This window comes from Athene cunicularia (assembly GCF_003259725.1).
Source record: "Athene cunicularia isolate RWA chromosome 19 unlocalized genomic scaffold, athCun1 chr19_part1, whole genome shotgun sequence".
Taxonomy (NCBI): domain Eukaryota; kingdom Metazoa; phylum Chordata; class Aves; order Strigiformes; family Strigidae; genus Athene; species Athene cunicularia.
In genome coordinates, this window is record NW_020799124.1 from 5680130 (window position 1) to 5699396 (window position 19267).

The window sequence follows — 19267 nt, forward strand, 5'->3', positions numbered from 1 at the left end:
CACAGGCCTCTTTCAAAGTTGTGATATTTTTTAGCCCCTTATTCTCCACACAATTGAAAGATATGGTCCTGTGCTCAAGGTTTCAATTTGGAGAGCAGAAATGCCCCAGATATTTCACTGCTGCGAGGATCAGTTTGCCCAGTGCTGGGGCATGTGGCCATGGCGAGTGGAAGCAAATGCTTTCTCCGATGGAAATTCTTGCCATGTCTTACTGGAGGCAACATTTTGCAATGTGGGGAAGCCCCGTAGCTCTCACTGAGCTGTTGGCAGCGATGCCTGAGGACACAATGAAAACCAGGCAAGAGCCACACTCATAAACCAGATGAAACATCTCCATCACTCTGTGGAGACCTCCTGTACTCTCTTATTTTTTCTGGGACTTCCATCCAGACTAAAGTCATGCTTTTCTCTTGTTTTGCTGATGCCCAGTAGGAATGGCCTAGTGGGGGTAAAATTAAATAAGACAACCACCTGCCTCCTGCCTACAAGGTGTCAGACGCAGCCTGGAGCCAAGTGCTTCCTACTGCAAATGCTGCTGCTCACTGGAGAGACAAACTGACAAAAAGGTTCTTTAGAACATTGAACAGGTGAATAAGATATCAGGGAAAGTCTTTCCAAGCATCAGTGAAAGCCAAAAGCTTGGTTTGGAAACCATCAGAAACTTTCCTCTCTGGGTGGTGTAGCTCCTCGTGCTTCAGAGAAGCAGTTGGTCCTGGGCTGGGCTGGAGCCAGCCCTCCCCATTGTCCTGAGCTCGAGAGCAGTCTGGAGGATGACTTTCCATCCAGAGCATCTGCTCCAGGTGACTTTGGTATTGATTCTTCCACTCAAGTCACAAAAGGTCCCTGCATCACCCTCAGATGAATTTTTGGGGTGAACAAGCAGCTTTCCCAACCCCATGGTAAGCCATCACCAAGGAAGGGAAGAGTTGACAGGAGCTGGCTGCATGGAGAGTCTGGAGGAGCTGAGAGGTGTCTTGTGGGGCAGTGCCAGGCTGTGCCACAGCACTAAGGGGTTTGGGCCATAGACTGGGACCTGTGGCAACATGGGATTTCCATACAGTTTTAAGTGTCTTCTGGCCTAGATCAGTAAAAATTCAGTCTGTAATTCCTGCCCCACAGCCACTAGGTGCCAGTCAGAGAGAGAGAACTGGCCCCTGGCAGACAGACAGCTCTGGGGAGGGCTGTGCCCTCGGTGTGCTCGTGCAGGGATCCCCTCCTTTGGGGAGGGCTTGCTGAGGGCAGGCTCCAAGCCCCAGAATTGCTCACAGCTTCCCCCTGTGTCACTGGGTCTCACCTTCATGTCCTACAGCTGCCAGGGGTGACAGGTACCAGTGCCTTGGGTGTAGTTTAAGGACCTTCATGGTAGGAATCTCTGCAGGCTACTCGGGGCTTCTTCCAGTCTGACACCAGAAATGGGATGACTCAGCTCAGATCTATTGCTTAGCACCTTTATATCGTCCGTGTGTCTTCTTTGCATCACACATGGGACAGGCAGTGCTGACCTTAGCCCAGCAAACCCTCGTGATGGTGGGCAGTTGGCTCCCTTTCCATGCTGCTTTCCAGTTTTAAAAAGGCCTGTCGTGGTTGAGCTACGTGGCCGAGGTTGGAAAGACGGAGGCGTTTGCCAGGCCAAGAGCACATCTGCTCCGATGACTCGTCGGAGACCCTGTGCCCCAGTGCAGAGGCTGGAACCGTGCCTCTGCAAGGCTCAGGGTGCTGGGAGGGGTTTGGCTAAGACATGGCTACGCTTTCTCTTTGGGGAGCCCCTGCGTTGCAGAGAAAGTGCTTCTCCAGCAGTGGCAATGGGGAAGAACAACTGGAGTGGTTCTTCTGAGCTTCTCTGTCTTGCCTAGGTGTTTTCTGATGGACCTCTCTGCTCTGATGGAGCATCAGATATGGATGTGGTGGATATTTTCCCCACACATGCTCTCGGGTTGGTGCTGGGTGCTGCCCGTGCTGGCACTGTGTCCTGCAGAGCCTGGGCAGCAGCGAGATACACTGGAACCAGTGGTGCCTCACTTTGGGCCCCACTTTGTGGCTTTGCAGCCACAGTTGCTCTCTTGGGTCACACACAGAGTTGCAGGCACGTGGGAGCCATGTCCACGTAGCCTGCTTGTGGAATTAGTCAAAATCGAGAAGTTTCTCTGAGAGAAGCTGTGGCTGCAGTCAGCTCTCAGCTGCAGAATCCAGGGTTGCGATCCAGCTGCGAGCACTGCTGCCCAGCCGTGACGGACGCTTCAGTCCTCCCTGCCCAGGTGGCCAAACCCCTCCAAGCTGTGTTTGGGGCTGGGCAGGTCGAGGAGCACCTTGGGCCACATCCTGACTGAGGAACAAGCCCAGAGAAGCTGGGCTGTGGATAAGTCCAGGGTTAAACTCAGCCTAGCTTTTGTGCGAGCCTGTGAGATGAAAACCCAGGAGGGACGAGACCAAACCCGTCGCTTTGCTCTGTGCTCCTCCTCCAGCACGCTGGGCCGCCCTCCGAGCTGCCTCCCTGGGGATGGGAGGAGTCGCACAGGGCACTGGGAGGCATTTAGCCTGCATGGATGTTTTAGTAGGGTCAGTGCAAATGCTTCAGCTGGCCCATGTAGATGCTGCGTGGTTTAGATTGTTTGGGGCTCACTTGGTTTCAGCATCATTCAGCTACTTCAGCTAAGCCATTTTTAAACCGATGTGGCAAAACCAGTGTTATTCCCATGCTGGATTTTGCTGGAGCTTGGCTCTGAGTCCCGGTTCTATTCCATTCCCATCTCCGAATCTGGGATGGGATCTCTCCATGCCATGACTCAAACTTCTCATGTCCTTTTCCCCTTCTGAATCCAGCTGTCAGGATGTGCTCGTGTCTCCCCCTCGCACACAGGAATGCAGAGCCGGCAATGGCAGCCCATCCTCCAAGCAAAACCTTCTCCGAAGCCGCTGCCTCCTGTTTGCTTGCAGAGTCTAAGGTTTTGCTGAGAGAGAAGCTGCCGGGGTCCCTGCACACAGCACGGCAACAGTGTGGCATTGCCAGAGGCTGCCACAGGCACAGGGCAGCCCACTCCAGACCAAGACCCCCCCCGGGATGTGGCAGGTCCCCGCAGCCGAGCAGGGCTCCCCTGGCCAGCTGGCTTGGCTGCCGCAGGCTCTTTGGACTAGCTGAAGGAGCCTGCATTCCTGCCTCCCAGTTATTTGCTCTTTAGGACGCTGCGTAAAATTAACAAGTTGTAAAAGTTGATTGAAGGCGGCGGTGGGTGTGACAGCGATTTGCTTAGCTGCGGGAGAGCCGTGTGTGGAGCAGCAGGGCCACGAGGCCAGGGTGGGGGACAGAGGGGCTGCCCCCCCCGGCTCCAGGCGCGCCTCTGACCCAAAGCGAGACCATGGCTGGTTTCTGGTGGTGTCACCCCAGCAGCACCAGGTGCATGTGTCCCCCGGGCCCAGTGCTCACAGCTCTCAGACCCCCTCCCCTGCCCTTAAATCTTTTGGAGGACACGTGCTGGTGTTGGGGCTGCGCCTCCTTCGGACCAGGTGCCGGCCACCCTGCATCCATCTGTCCCCTCTGTCCCTCTTCTTGCTAAAGAGCAGCACACAACTTCCTTGGGGAAGTTTTTCCCTTCATCCTCTTTTATCTGCAGGAGAAAATACAGCCAAGACCGTAGAGGGGATCAGCTTTGTTAGATCTGGGGACCTCTCATTACATCTGGGGACCCTGCTCGCCACTGGCAGGTGACACACGCAGGGTCCGGGTGACACTGGCACTGCAAAATGGCTTTGAAAGTACAACAGCTGGTGCGGTTAATGCGCAGCCCAGTGGGTCTCTACAGGCAGTTAGTGTGTGTTAATGTGTGTCCTGCTGTGTCTTACTCAATGATTAGTATGTTAATGTATGACCCATGAATTAGCAGTCGGAGTGCTAATGAGCCTCGTCAGCGTGCCCTAGCAGCCGCCAGCCCGCTGGTGGGTGGCTGGTGCTGGGAGCTGGTGGTTAGCCTGTCTGATGCAGCAGGAGATTAGAAACCTCTCGTCTCCTGGCTTGATGGAATCAGTCTGGTGATCCGGGCTGCTGCAGCCGAAGCCACCTCCGCCCCACGCCTGGTCCTCAGCCACGTGTCCCCGAGAGGCACCGCGGTGGCGAGGGGCTCAGCGATGCCTCGGTCGCTCACACCTCTAGGGAACTGAGCCTGGGTCACGGACAGGGGCACCAGACCACTTCAGCAATTCTCAGTTTCAGTTTTCCTTTGAGAGCGGCTGTGTGCGTGTCAGGCCTATTTTAATACCCAGCGATGACTTGAAGTCAGGCTTTCAGTTCCTGCTGTCTCACTGCACGGCCGGAGGGGGAAGGGCATGCGCGGGATGGTTGTATTCCCCACCAGGGACGGGGAATGTCTGCTGCCACATCACCAGATACATCGACACGGTGTCATTTTGTGCTTGACCATTCATTCAGGAAGGGTGGACACAGCTCCTGGAGTTCTCACCATGTTCCACTCTGGCAGTGAGGAATCTCCACGTGAGCCAGCGAGTGCTTTTGTGACCCATCCCCGCTGCCCCGGGCATCCTGGCGCTGCCATGGGCACTCACGTTTCCACTCCGAAACAGGAAGTTTCTGACAAAAGCAGATTGCTCTGCGCCATGCAAGGTCCTGCTCTGCCGTTTGGGAGAGACCTGGGTGCCAGTCACAGGTCACTTCTTTCCCAGCATCGCTGAGGCTGAGTGTCCCGCGGCGGGGTCAGCCTGGCTGCCGGCAGCCCGGGGCTCTGCCGCGTCCTCCTCGAGCGGGGCTGCACGTGACGGGAATGTGCAGAGCATTTGCTCCTTCCCTGTTTTTCATTCATGTGGGCTGGAAAAATGTGTTCATGAGACGAGTTGCTGTGGCATTATGTCATGGACCTTCAGTTGGGCTCTTTTCTCCCCAGCAGATGAGCTGAATTTCAGCATCAGGCTGTGCTGGCTTGGCAGGAAATCTGGTGTTTCCTACTTGTTTCTTCTTCAGGGGAGGAAGGAGCGAACCCACCTGCCCTTGTCCCCAGCCCTAGCCATGAGCGAAGGGAGTTTTTCTGCAATATGCCTGATCATTCCCAGTCCAGGAGGCTCTGACAGGGAGATTTAAGCCTTTGCTGTGCAGAGATGGCTGCGCTGCAGCTGTGTCAGCGCCCAGCCCTTCATGCAATACATGAAAACCTCATGGATCCTAAACTAGATGCGATGGCTTTTATTTCTAGAGGCGTCTTGAGAAATCTCTCGGGAATGGTGTCAGGATGGGATGCCCATCTCTTCCCTGCCTAGCCAAGCAGTTCCCGTGTCGGCTGCATCCTGGCATCCCACAGCCCCTGGCTGCTGGCAGCTGTGCCGGCAGTGGCAGGCGCTTCACTCACCCAGCAGCCTGGGCACGAGAGAACTGCAGATACCAAGACTGGAAAATCCCCAGGCTGAAGTCACCCTGTATGAGTCAGGCCGGGTCTCCACAGCGTTAGCCTGTTGAGCTAGTGATGAAGCAGGCACTGAGGTTTCCACCACTTCCCCCGGGGCTGCTGCAGCCCGGAGCTCTCGGGAGGGATGTTTCCCATGACAGCCATTCCCACTTTGCTCTTGTTCTCTTTCCTTCTGACTTTCCCCTGCACAGAATCATTCCTAAAGGAGAGCCAGGAGGATGGAAATGTTCCTGTGGTGACACTTGCTGGGATTGCTCCTGGCTGGATGTCCCAAGCAGCAAAGGGCTGTCCCAGGGAGGAGGATCCCCAGCAGCCTGACCTGCTCCCAGGGCTGCTGAGCCTGCCTCACCTCGTCCTTTGCTCACCTCTGTCCCGTAGGACGTTTTTTAGAAGCAGAATCAGTAGTTATGAGTCCCTTGCTCCCTCAAATACTACATTCTTGCAATCATCCTGCTCGCACCACCTCTCAGCAACTGCCTCTCGCAGGGAGGAAGGGACTTCGCCTCCCCCTCTGCCCGTCGGTGCAGGTATAGGGGGATGCAGGGTGCCAGGGACGGGGGGGCAGCTTCGAACAGAGGCAGCCCTGGCTGCTGGGGCATGAGGGCGCCTCGCTCAGGCAGTAGCCAGGGTGGAAGGTTGGAGGTCAGAGGAGGGTCAGGTTTTTAACACGCACTACAGCGACACGGTGGTTAAAATTAGCCCGCAGAGAGGAAACTGGCAGCTTTGTGGAAGAGCAGAAGTTTCCTCTCTCGGCAGCCTGGTGCAGCAGGGCCGTAGGCCGCTGCCAGCCCTCCGCTCGCCATGGCACGGTCCTGTCCAAGGCACGTCCACAGGCCAACGGCACGAAGATGACAAGCTGGTCTCTGCCAAGCCAGGGCCGGGGCGTGCGGTGTCGGTATCGCGGGGGGCAAGCAGGCAGCGTCCCAGGCTGTGAGGCGCCTGGTTGGGTCACCTGTATGGGGTCTGGCCCTCTCCACAGCGTCAGGATCCCGGCCCTGGGAGCCTGCAGGGACCCTTTAGGATGGGGGTCTCTGCGGCTGCTTTGCTCTGTCTGAGCAGAGCAAAACCAGGTTGGTTGGGGGGGGGCAGGAGGAACTCAGGCATCAACGAGGACTTTGTCTCCATAGCATGTAGCACTTCCAGCCCCCATTTGCTGACTTTCTCCCTATAAATCTGCTGCTCCCTGGGAGTGACACCGGTCAGCAGGAAGCACCGGGGGAGAGCTCTGCAGGTGCAGAGCCCCGCTGCGAGGGGACACAGGCTGAGCCGAGGCCGGCTGTGGCGGAGACGCCAGCAGAGGCTGTGCCGTGCAGGACGGGGCCGCAGAGGCACCGGGCTCCCGTGCTCTGGAAACTCCATTTGAGAGCCTCATAAATTGGATAATTACCCAAGCTATTGAGTTTCCTTCTGTCCAGATCCGTCCCAGCCTCCCTGATGGGGCTCCCCAGTTGGTCCATGCGATGGGCCCGTGGGACGGGGTCGAGCTGGAGACAAGGAGGGGCTCAGCTTTTCTCAAATGCCCCCACCCGCCTGCTCTCACACCTGCATTGCTCCCCAGCTTGGGGGGGCGGAATCTGGCAACGGGAGCTGAAACAAAACAGTAAGGATGGGCCACATCATTCATCTCGCATGGTTCAGCAGGACTTTCCCCCATTTGGTGAGGCTGGGCATAGGGCTGGCTGCCCCCCCAGCAGCCCCACTGCCCTGGGGTGCACGTAACGGGACGGGACAGGACACAGATCAGTGCTGGGTGTCCTGACTTCGCTTGCCTCCTTTTCCCTGGGGACAGTGGGCTATGAGGCATGGCCAACCTCTTCCATCCCTGTTTAGAAGAAGAGGGGCACCTCTCACATCCCCACGGTGCTGTGCAGAGCTGCCTGCATCCCACTGGGCCTTCTAGCCCCAAACATTTCCCCCTGGCCGTTGCCCATCCGCCTTCCCTTTGCACTGACTTTGTTTTCCTTTCCCTCTCCCCAACCCCCTCGTCCTCACCCTGTAGGTTATTGCAGCCAACTGCAAGAGGGTCACAGTTCTGAAGTATTTCCTGGAAGCCCTTTGTGGACAAGAAGAGCCTTTGCTGGCATTCAAGGGTGGAAAATATGTGTCAGTGGCACCCGTCCCAGACGCCATGGGAAAGGAAATGGGAAGCCAAGAGGGAAAACAACTGGAAGATCAGGTACCGTGCGGGAAGAGCGCGCCTCGGTGAAGGAAGAATCACCCCTGTGGGGCCCAGCCTCTGCCTGCCCTGCAGCTCCCGCTATTTATAGCCAGCATAGCTGCGTGTGCATTTTATGGGGGGAGGCGGGGGGGGCAAATGGTGCACAGCCCTTGTCTCCCGAGTGTACTTTGCTCATGCCCTTTCCTGCCAGTCCAACCCGCGTGCCTCTATCTCGCCCGCTGCTATGAGTTCCAGATGCTGCTTTTTCATACCCAAAGCCGGGGGGGAGCTTTAATAACGTGCAGCACCGCGGCTCCGGGAGAGGAGGTGGGCGAGGGGGTGTCAGGGTTCAGCTTCAGGATCAAGTTTATAGCCGTGGAGCTCGTTGCGGCGGAGGCCTGAGCTCCAGCCTCCAGCACACGTACAGGAAGAGCTGACATTGGCGCCCCGTCCCTCCCCTGCCTCTCACATCCTGATGTGATTAAGGAATTCAACTCTTGTTTTTCTGCCCTTGCTTGTTCCTGTAGGCCTTGCTTCACTCCAGGCTCCGTGTGTGTGTTTAAGGGCCCTGCCAGCCGCTCTGCAGGTTGACTCTTTTCTTCTGTTTAATCTTGCAGTCGGAAAGGCCAGGGAAACAGGAGAGAGGGGCAGGGGCGTTGGGAGCAGGGAGCTGGGTGGCCCAGCACTGCCCAGACTCGCTCCAGGTCCCCTCCCTGTGCCGGGGCCAGGCGCGGAAGAGACAGGGGGGTGTCGCCCCGTGCAGGGGACAGCACCTTGCCTCTGCCAGCAGTGGGTGGCCCGTGGCCCCACGTGTCCCAGGGAGGTGACAGCCAGTGGCACCCAGAGCAAGGATGTGCTCAGGACCCTCTTTGTCCCAGCAGCTGCCTCCGGCTGAGCAGGGGACAGATTTTAGGTGGGTTTTTTTGCACTAGGGCTCAGAGCAAAACCCCAGACAGCAAGTGATGTCTCTGTAAGGTGGGAGACTTGGATCCTTGTCCTTTTCTGGGGAAGGTTCAGGAGGTTTTCAAGTTGATACCACCAAAACCATGTGATATGGGAGGATCTTCAGGTTTTATCCAGTGTCATGACAGGGACAGTCCTGTTCTCCAAAACCCTCCTTTTGGGTCAGTCCTTCCAATTTCTGCTATGAAGTAACACAGTATGGAGGATAGCTCCCTCCTGCTCCGTCCACACAGTCTTTGCTCAGCTGTGGGAACCTCTGTGAGCTCATTGCACAACCCTGTAGCTTCCTCCTTGGGCTCTGATCGCAAGAGAGCTTCCAGCTCGTCAGCGTGACCACCATCACTTGTCTGGGCAAGCAGATCCCGACCCACCACAGCAGGTCTGCATCTGACACAGGCTTTTTCCCAAGGCCCTAGTGTGATGCTGTCCCTCTGGCAGCATCCCCCCATTCCTGTGGTCCAGGCTGTCCTGGAAGAGGGAAGTGAGCCTGAGGGCTCCATCTTCCTCCTTCCCATGGCTAAAATGTCACAAGGAGAGGAGAGTACATGGTTCTGTGGCCAGGCGGGTGGGCGGTTTGGGTGAAATGATTGAGTATGCAACTGTGCAGTGCTGGGGTTGTTCTAAATTAAGACTGCAAGCTCCTGCCCGAGTCCCTCCTGCTGACACGTGCCACGGCAGCCTGCACAAGGGCAGGGAGTGTAGCGATGCTTTTATCCATCCTCTTGTGCAGGATCCATCCCCTGCAGCCCCCTGGGGGCTCAGAGCAGGTCTTTCTGCCCAGGTGCCACTTGGGATCTCTTCCCAGCCCCATCAGAACCCTTGGCTTTTGTGCAGAGGTGGGGAGATCGGTAATGGCAGGGCTTGGGAAGGCCCGTGGTTGCTGCGCTGGGTGCAAGGGGGTCTGGGCAAGGTAAGAAGGCTGGGCAGCGGCAGTGGCAGAGGTGCAGCAGCACGTGTGTGCAGGCATGTTGAGGAACAGGGACTCATGGTCTCCCCTTTGGGCAGGGAGCCACTGGGGATGGCAGCGAAGCTGGGGACAGAACTGGGTTGTGGCTGATCCCCAGTTGGACATCAGCCACCACCTCTCACCCTCTGGGGTCACAGAGATTTGGGTGCATAGGGAAAGGCCAGTTCAGCCTTCACCTGGGAGAGGAACAGCATGGCTCATTCTGGGGTCTCCAGTTCAGGTAGAGGAGGCATACTGGGAAGGGTCTGCAGACCTCCTGGTGGGGAGAGCCAGGGAAGGGTCTCCAGGAGAGGGTGAAGATGCAACATGGTCCAGAAGTGCCTGTGCAGGCAGGAGGTTGGAGGACCAGGCAACTGAACTTGAGTTCAGCAAAGACAAGGTTCCTGGCCAGGAGGAGCATGGCAAAGATGTAGGATGCAAATGTTACAGAGGAAATAATTAACCATTGAAATTACTGACCTTGAGTGGTTTCTCCATCATGTGGAGCTTTAAAATCAAGATTGAATGGTCTCCTCCTAAAACATCTGTTCCAGCCCAGCTGGAAGTTTTGGGGTGGGTGCAGGAATCTCTCTGGCCTATTCAGAGATCAAAAAGGAGAAGGGGAACAGACTCTTTGGTCTCCTGGCTTCATGGATCCAAGTTTCCTCTCAAGATGATCAGCGTGTGTGCCGATCCTCGGATGAGGCAGCAGTGTTAGAGCAGCGTTGTGCAGCCCCAGTGCAGGCAGGTGGGGAGAAGCAGCATTTGCTCTGAGGGATGTGCAGCCTTAACAGCTGGGCAAAGCAGAGAGACAGGGAAATAACATGGTGTTACAGAACTGAAGCTTATAAAACACCAGTGACTCACCCAAGGCTGTGGGAAGAGTTTTCCAAGGTGAGGAAGAGGGTTTGATTTTAGAACAGAGCTTTAAGCAGGGCTGCCCCTGCCCTGCCTGGTCACTGCCTTCCCTGCCCCATTATCTCTTGTCTCACCTTGTCACTTCCTGGGTGTTTGCTATTTATTTTGCTTGCTTGCTTCTTTTGGATGTTTAGAAATAGTCATCCATCAGCAAGCAGTGATGGACTATGCCTGTCAGGGATTTTTCTGCTGGAAGGGGGAGAGCAGAACAATCACAGTCCTTGCCACCAGCATCCCTTACAATGACTCCTCTCCTTGTTTTTTGTCTTTCTGCATTTCCTGGAAGAAGGAAGATGATGTGATGATTGAGGCATTTGAAGATGATTCCGAGGCTGAAGGCAGCGGAGGAGAGATGGACATCAAGGAGCTCAGAGCCAAGAAGCAAGCCCTAGCCAGGAAAGTAGCTGAGCAGCAGCGTCGTGAAGACAAGATTCAGGTAGGACAGGCTGTGCAACTGCAGTGCCCGAGCTGGCTGAGGAGCTGCTTTGCTTTGGTCCATGGGCTGATCCTGCCTCACTGTGCCGATGGTGCGCAGCCCTTTCCCTGCCCCACTGAGGGCCAGTGGCCTCTCGGGATGTCTCACAGCACCTGGAGCTTCCCAGATGTAGGTACCCTGTGCCGCCTCTCTGAAACACAACAGCAAGCTTAGCCTTCACCCTTTGGAAGCAAAATCAGTGTTGCTGTCCCCGCCCAGGGTAAGATCTGCCCTGCCAGGCCCTGAGATGAATGTTCTGGAGACTCCTGGGACCCTCATGAAGCCAGACACAGCTTCTCCACAGAGCTGCCAGCACACCCAAGAGCCCTGGCAGGGGAATGCTTTAGCTGATGGCTGTAGTGCAGCGTGTGCCAGGCAGCAAGCTGTCCCCCCACCCAGGGCAGATGCTCTGTGGCAGCAAGGTTCAGCGAGAAATCAGCTTTCCTGTGCAGTGGGGCACAGGCAGACAGAGGAGAGGGTGGGACGTGAACGGCAGAGTTCACGCGGGAGCCAGCAGCAGGAAAAATAGTCTGTGAACGGCTGCTGCAGCCAGAGCGCCGCGTTGCCATCGTGATGGGGACAAACAGATGGGAGACAGGTGATCTTGTCGTGGCCCTGGCCTGATTTGAGCATATTTCCCAGTGGGAGCTGATGAAGTAAACTGGTTGGACTGGGAGCAGATGCCTGGCGGTGCACACTGTTGCTTTAAGAGCAATCTCACATGCATGGCTGTTGGCTGCCTCGTCGCTCACAACCCCTCTTCCTCCAGCCTCGCAGCCCAGATGAGGATTTCTCAGCAGAGGAAAAATTCTCCCTGGCTCCCCTCCCCCTCACCTCCGCCCTCTCTAATGCCCAGGGCCCTTCACTTCCATAATTCTTCATTTTCCAGCCTTGAACGTAAGCCAGACACATCTGTCTGGCCATATGCGTGAACTCTGCAGTGTGTGCCGAGGTGGTTGTAAAACAGGGCTGCTGAAGGCCCTACTGGGAGAGCGTGCACATGTGTACCCTCCGGCTACTGGCGCCGGGCCCAGAACCACTGCGCTTCGCTTTTCCAAACCCACCCCAACCTTTCAGATTTTTGCCTTTTTTCTTTTTCATTTGAATTTTGAGCAATTCATATCAAGGCGAAGGTAGAAGTTGCGCCGGGAGGGAGGGGCCGCCCCCGCAAGCAAGTCCATTATTGTTGGCAGGTACCTGGGTCACATTAATACAAGGAGGAAGAAAGCAGCAGCGAACGAGTGAGAGATTGGAGAGATGGGCTGTAAATTAAAGCGGCCTGAAGCCTTCCAGCCTCCCAGGGTTGTTAAGCGGGAGGTGTAAGTAAATTCCCCACTTCCCACTGCCTTGTACAGACACAGCAAACAGGAACTGCACATGTTCGGGGAGGGCAGCGTGCAGCAGATCCCGGCCCCGGCGACTAGCCCAGCTGCAGCAGGGCCCCCGGGATGGCCGCTGCCCATTCTGCGGGGAGAGTGGGGGCTGCCTGATGTTGTCAGGGGCTTTCTCCCCCCGGCATGCTCCTCCCTTCCTCCGCAGCCGTGCTGGGGCCGATGCTCGCAGGCGGAGAGAGGTCAAAACGAGGGTGTGGGCAGCTTCAGGGGCTGCACAGCTGAGAGCTGAGGTGCAGTTGGAGTCTGAAGGAGCGGGGTGGAGGAGAAGTCCTTGGGGCTTTGGTAAAGTCATCCAGCCCGTAGCTAAGCTGGGAACAGCCTGGAGCAGAACATGTGTGCTTGCCCTGGTACTGACCACGCAGCCAGGGCTGGAGGAGCTCGGGTGGAAGGCGCTGCCTGGGGAGGCCAGGTCAGAGCCAGCTCAGCATCCACCCCCTCCACTTTCCCTGTCTTGGCCTGTGGTCCTTGACCTTCCTGATCTTCACAAGAGATTTTGTATTTCCTGGGACCTGGGGACCTTCTGCCTTCCCTGTTACAGCCCATTTCTCTTACTGCTCACCTACAGAGTTCACGCATTGGCGCTCTGAGTCCCACTTTCGCTGTCCTGGGGACAAGCCACAGCTCCACATATTCATCCGAGTGTGGCAGATGCGGCTCCTGTCTCAGCACAGCCGAGAGCCTCCACTCTCCACGCGTGGCCATGTGGCTGTGCCTGTGCTGTGGGGGGGTCTTGGGGCCCAGAGAGCCCAGGTGCCACCAGTGCCTCCCGTATAGTCTGGTGGTGCAGGCAGTGAGCCAGGGCAAAGCCTTCGTGTCTTGGCCATCCATTTTCTTTCTGTGCCTGGGGGGAGTGCAGTGTCTTAGCCTCGCCTGGGCCATGCTGAGTTGTGCTTGCAGCTAAATTCACTCCCATCTCCCCAGCAGGCTTTCTTGCACTATCTCCCTGTCTTTGCTGTGCTCCCCACCTCTTGTAACTTGACTCTGCTGCTGATGGCGGTCATTCACCTGTCCTAAGTTCACTGCTGCTGCTGCTTACCTGCCCTGCATCAGCTGGCGGTGCAGCCCTGCAGGTCTTTGTTGTAGCTCCCAACCACAGTCAGTGCTGGGGTCGCATTTACACCTCGAGGGGGATTTGGGTTTCTCAGTGTTCCTTTGGTCCCTGCCCTGGCTGGATGTGTGCAGGACGGTGGCTTGAGCTACCAGGGCAGTATGGGCCCACGCGGGGTAGATGGCAAATGCGGGTGGCGCTTGGCTAGCACCAGAGTGAACAGGAGAGCTCAGCTCTTCATGAGCTGGGAGCCCAAAACCATCACTCTGAGGCGGGGCAGATAGGCCAGAGCAGGGTTGGGTCATAACCTCTTGTGTCCCTGGGCAGCCCTGGTTGGGAGGAGGCAGCTCTGGTTGGGAGGAGGCACCTCTAGTTGGGAGGAGGCAGCTCTGGTTGGGAGGAGGCAGCCGTGGTTGGGAGGAGGCAGCTGTTTGCTGCCTGGCCCTGAGTTATGGGTTGGCTCCTGCTCCCTGGCTCTGCTGCCACCCTGCCTCTGCCCTCACCGCTTGCCCAGGCTGGGACAGAGCCGCCTGCCAGCCCCATGCCACAGGCTGGCGACAGCAGCAACGCGTCGGTGTGGGGTGAGAGACCAGGCCCGTACCTTGGTGCTACCCAGATATTTGGGGGGACGAGAGGCCAGGCAGGCAGGTAGGCAAGAGGAGGTGACAGTGGCGCTGCCAGCACAGGCAGTGCTCTCCGGCAGGGCTGTGTCCCCAGCCAGCACCGGGTCCCGCCGCACGCTCCCACCGCCCCCGCTGCTTGGCCAGGCCCTTGGTCCATGCTGTTCAGCGTCCCCTGTCCTTTGTGCCGCCGCTGTGCACTGGGAGCGGTCGAGTTTCCTGACCGGTTGAAAACATCCCACCTGAAACATAACAGGCTCTTCCTCTGGATGCTGCTATTGTTTTGCTCAGCATTACAGAAGCAGCTTAACCGGGGCGGCCAATTATGACATGTCTTCCCAAAATAGCCGCTCTCCTGTCCCTTCTGAGCCCACGGAACGGCCGCCCCCTTAAGATGCAGCCGCTCCTTTGTGGCGGTAGTGTGAGTAAGTGGCTAAATATAGCCGTATCCCATTCACGCTCTCCTCGGCGCGCAGGAACAATGCCGCGGGTGCACACGCGCCGACACGCACCTGCCTGGGAGCGGGTGCCTGCCGGCTGCGGAAAACGCACACCCACCCACGGCGGCTCCGCCACGGCGGCGGCCCCGCTTTGCTACCAGGCACGGGGCACGTTTACTTCTGAGGAAGACGCTGGAGACGAACCTTGGGAGGAGGAAGCCCTCGAGCAGAGACTAGAAAGGCATTGTTCTCGGCTCTGGAAAATCCGCCTCCGATCCCCGCGGAGCACACGGGGCTGGAAGGGGCAGCGGCGCTGGGTTTCCCCGTGGTTGGAGAGGAGGTCGGGGCAGGAGAAGTGGTGGCAGGATGGTGACAGCCCATCCGTCCTGGCAGAGCGGTGTGACCCCGTATGACCCATCCCGACGGCAGCGCGGCACTCGGCTCTGCCACGCTTTGGCTCCAGACCTCTCTGCCAGCCCGGCACCACGGGCAGCGGAGCTCCAGCGTGTGTGTGTGGAATCCCAGGAGTCGATGTGGAGCCCCCTCCTTTTCTGTGCTTGAGGTGGAGACCCTCAGGTCTCCCCCCGGCACTCTGCAGAAAGTGCCACCTGGTAGCCTGGCTCGCGGGGGACCGGTCCCCTGCCCACACTGGAAGCCCTCAGCCAGGCACCGGCTTCCGGGGAATCCCCCAGGTGATCCCAGCTGATGGACGAGCTGGGAATTTGGGACTGTGTGTGCAGGAGTGTCTGATCTCAGTGCTGCCACCAGCTGGGGCAGCCGGGGGAGCCACCTCCAGCTCCCGCCCAGCTCCTGGGAGAAGCCCCCCTGGCCAGAGCAGCAGGATGGGCAGGGGGCTGGTGGGGGGAGCAGCTCTGATGGCCACAGTGTGCAGGTGCAAGAGGCAGGAGAAGGGGACCTGCCTGTCCTTGGGGGGAGCAGGGACCCTCCCAGCCTCAGAGGTCCCCTGCTGTGCAGTGACTTTAACCCTAATAAGACAAGACTAAATTCTGGCCATCCTAAAGCACTTGGGCCCAGGTGAGGCTGTACCTCCACTCTTTTTACTGCGCCACTCTCCCCAGGGCCTTCAAACCCCACCTCCCGGCAGGGCGCCTGGGCCACCTTCTCCCTGTCCTCACATCGGGGAAACTGAGGCACAGTGGGACCAGCAGCTCATTTCTGGCAGTGGTCGTGGCACGGAATCCAGGCCCCAGACACAGGCATCCCAATCCACATCCCCACGCTCTCCTTCCTCCCCGCGGGACCGTGCCCCACGGACCGGCAGAAGGGTTAACGCGGCGCTCGCCTCCCCGGTTCCCCGCACATGGGCTCCCTTTCATCTCTGGCGCGGGGCCAGCCAGCGTCGGCATGAATCACAGGCCACTCCTCTCCCCCCCGAAACCCCTTGGCCGGAGGCTTCTGCAGCCTTTTACTCACACAAACAAAAATAAATCTCACTGCCGGCCTCTGAACTCTGCAAAGGCGAGTTTCCCTCTGGCTCCCCGAGCGGCCCGGAGCTGTGCGCGGGGACTTGGCACGCTCCCCGCCGACCTCGCTCTTTCACTCCCGGCGCATCCTGTGTCCTTCTCTCACCGGGCGGCCCGGCGAGCGGAATGGGACGTGACGGCCGGCACAGGCGTCGCTCGCGGCTGCCAGGAATCGGCTGGGTACGGCCTGCGAAAGCTGCCGGGGCAAATGCCACACACGAGGGTACTGCCCCACCCCGTCCCCGCCGTCACCCCCGCGCCTCCAGACGGAGGGGTAGGTGAGCTTCCCGCTTGCGCCGCGCTCCTGAGGTTGCCTGCGTGGGCCGGGGTGAGCCCTGCGGTCGGGGAGCTGTATTGGGGTGCAGGCGGGGGTCCCCTCCTGCCACCAGCCCTTGCTCATATGGGACTGTCGTCAGCCATTTGAGGCCGTGTAGTTTTGCCACCCCCCTTCCTGCAAGTTCAGGGTTGTCAACCTCTTTGGCCGCCGCACAAGGGACGTGCTGCTTTGCTCTGGGTCTCTGCGTTGGCCGACGGGGCCCTTCTCCATCTCCCTGTGGCAGGTGGAGCTTGGTGGAGTTCTGCAGAGCCCAGTGCCTCCCAGGGATGAGCATCTCCTCCCACACCCCAAAAACCCAAGGCGAGACCCCATCTGCCGCCCTCCTCACAGTGAGCAGCAGCGCCGTGCAAGATTGCCACGGGGTTCCCGTGCCACTGGGGTGTGCCAGCACCTCCCGGGGTGAAGGCAGAGTGCAGGCAGGGATGGCACCTGGCGTGTGGCCGGCCCTGGCAGCATCTGCACTGCCCAGGGACACTTGGTGCCGTTGTAGCTGCCCCTGAGCGATGCGGGATGGCAGCAGAAGGGACCTGGCATGCTCCCCGCTCTGCCCGTCTCCCCTCAAGGTCGATGGGAGCTGCGGCCCTGGGACTGACGCTGCCAGGAGGCGGGTGGGAAGCACGTGGTGAGATTCTGGTTGCTGCCTTGCCTGGAGACACTTGTGGGAGGTGGCAGCATCAAGTCGCCTTGATTTAAAGCCAGATGACAACACTTGGAAATGGATTAAAAACCACTTCTTTCCATGGCCACTGCTGGCCCGTGCAGCTCGTCGTTCCAGGGTGCCTCCGAGGCTTTGGCTTGGCTGCAGGAGGGTTCAGATCCTCACCCCGGGCAGGGGGAGCTCCCTGTGACATTGGGCAGAACAGGGTCAGCAGTCACCTCCTGTCCCCAGGGCACATCTTGTGGGTGCAAGCCCGCTGTCGCAAGGGTTTGCATGGTGAATGTGTTCCACAACAGTGCTGCTGTGCTCCGTGGGTGACCAGTTCCTATTAGAGGCAACAAACATCAGCAAATCCAGGGAAGCTATTTTTAAGCAGAGGAAGCACTAGAATAGCATCCTGAGTTTTTTAAGCCTGTGACTTACTAAAGAGCCCAAGTCCTTCGATAGCATCAAATGTAATGTGTGAGCTCTTGGGTCCCATTTTGGCATCTGGCATTGTCCAGAGATCCAGGTGCAACCCCGCAGGGTTGCCAACAGACCCTTCCCATGTATGTGTGAGCACCTCTGGTCTCCAGCGGGTGTGAAGGGCTCAGCCAAGGACAGTGCTGTGGGTTTCCAGGGCTGGAACCCACCTGGTTTCCCAGCTGGATGAAGTCAGAAAAGGCAAGGCATGTGCGGGAGCTGGTGAGACAGTGAGTGAGATACTCAGACAAGCATCCTCACCCCACAGACCTCCCTTCCTGTTGCTTCCTTGGGGTCTTTGTGTTAGGATGTCATTGGCAGAACCTGTGTGCCCCAAAGTGGTTTGTTTTGGCTGTTGTCACCTTGAGCTGTTTCCATCTGGAGTCCCAGATCCCACTCCCTTCAGCCCCCTTTTCTCCTCGCTGTTTTGTATTGGGGTTGGTCTCTTGGCACCGGTGCAGATAGTCCTGGCAACTGCCAGCCCCGTAAATGGGACAGTTCCCAAAACACCTCCATTTTCAAGGCTGGTCCTGGTTCTCCCCAGAGCCTGGACAGGGCCGTTCTCCTAGGAGAGGGCTGTCTTAGAGGCTTTTGCCATCCCACTCATGTGTGCACTGTGGATCTGCAAGAGTTGGTGTTTGAGGTGCAGGTGGGATGAACGCAGCCTCCTGCCAGTGCCCTTCACACAACGTCCTTGCTGCAGGAGGTGTGCGTGCCAGCCAGGCTTATCTTCTGCTGTCGAGGTCCACAGGTCATAGGGCTGACATCCTACTTACTCATCATGTGTCCTTCTCTTCCAGGCCGTGCTGAAAGACCAGAGTCAAATGAGGCAGATGGAGCTGGAGATCAGACCTGTCTTCCTGGTCCCAGACACCAATGGTTTCATCGACCACCTCAGCAGCTTGATAACACTGCTGGACTGCAGGAAATTCATCTTGGTGGTGCCCCTGATCGGTGAGTAGGACCAGTGCTACGGCGGGGGCTTCCCCTCTCCCCCAGCACGGGATGGCCCTCCATGCCAGCTCCCTCTCTCTGTGCCCAACAGTGTGGTCTGGAACCAGTTGTGTCTCGTGCCGTGGGGCTGGTCTCCATCCTGCCCTGTCTTGTCCCAGCTGTGGCTGGCGTTCCTTCAGCCCGTGTCACCCCTCTCCCTTCCTGACAGCTTTCTGCCCACAGCAGTCAGTAAACTCCTCTCCTCCTGGTGCATTTGGGGGTGCCAGGGGCTGAGAGAGGCAGGCGGGTGTTAAATAGGATTTGGAGGGAATTTTGGAGGGAGCAAGGAGGAGGAATTGTTAAACAATCAGAGCAGATAGCTTATCCCAGCTGAGCTGGGGCTTAGGCAGCCTGAGCAAATGGCCGGCCTATGTCCCAGCGTCTCAGAGCTGCTCAAGCCCAGCCCTTCTTTTTATCCTTATAAAGCTCGCAGTAAAACAGCAAGCTGGTTCCCGTTATTGGTAAACACTCACCCTGGCAGATAACGGCTGTGCTGCTGGGTGGTCTCCCAGGGTGGCGGGAGGATTTGGTTAGATGCCTTTGCTCTGATTGTTTGATCGTGCTCCGGGCTGGAGGTAACGTTCCTCCGGCCAGTGTCACCGCGGCGCCCGACGCGTCCCGGTGCCAGCCTGGCATTCAGAGGATCCCCGAAGGCATCAGGAGAGGCCGGGGCAGGAGGGAGGCCGAGCCTCCCAGAGCCCACAGGCTGCCCCATCTCCAGCCCTGGGAGGCTGGCGGTCAGCCCTGCCCCGTGGGCATCTCCAGTGGCCCCCTGGCAGTGAGGTGTACGCTCCCGCCGATCTCCTGACCTGCCCTCCCCACCATCACGGGGCTTCCCCCTCACCTCCCAGTGCCCAGCAGACAGCTCTGCCTGCCCCAGAGCCAGCATCCAGCTGCCGCCCTTCCCCGTGGGGTGAACAGCCTGGCTCAGGAGGGATTCCTGGAGCTGGGAATGGGAGGGTGGGT

The 19267-nt window shown here is 58.2% G+C and overlaps 1 protein-coding gene across 1 annotated transcript in view; it reads left to right on the plus strand.

Annotated features, from left to right (window-relative positions):
• SMG6 (SMG6, nonsense mediated mRNA decay factor) overlaps positions 1–19267 on the plus strand; it is a 112813-nt gene that overhangs the window by 87915 nt on the left and 5631 nt on the right. Inside the window, exons 13-15 of the mRNA XM_026861623.1 lie at positions 7405–7581; positions 10680–10826; positions 18109–18262. Coding sequence (XP_026717424.1) covers positions 7405–7581; positions 10680–10826; positions 18109–18262 — 478 coding nt within the window. The remainder of the gene's footprint in view (positions 1–7404; positions 7582–10679; positions 10827–18108; positions 18263–19267) is intronic.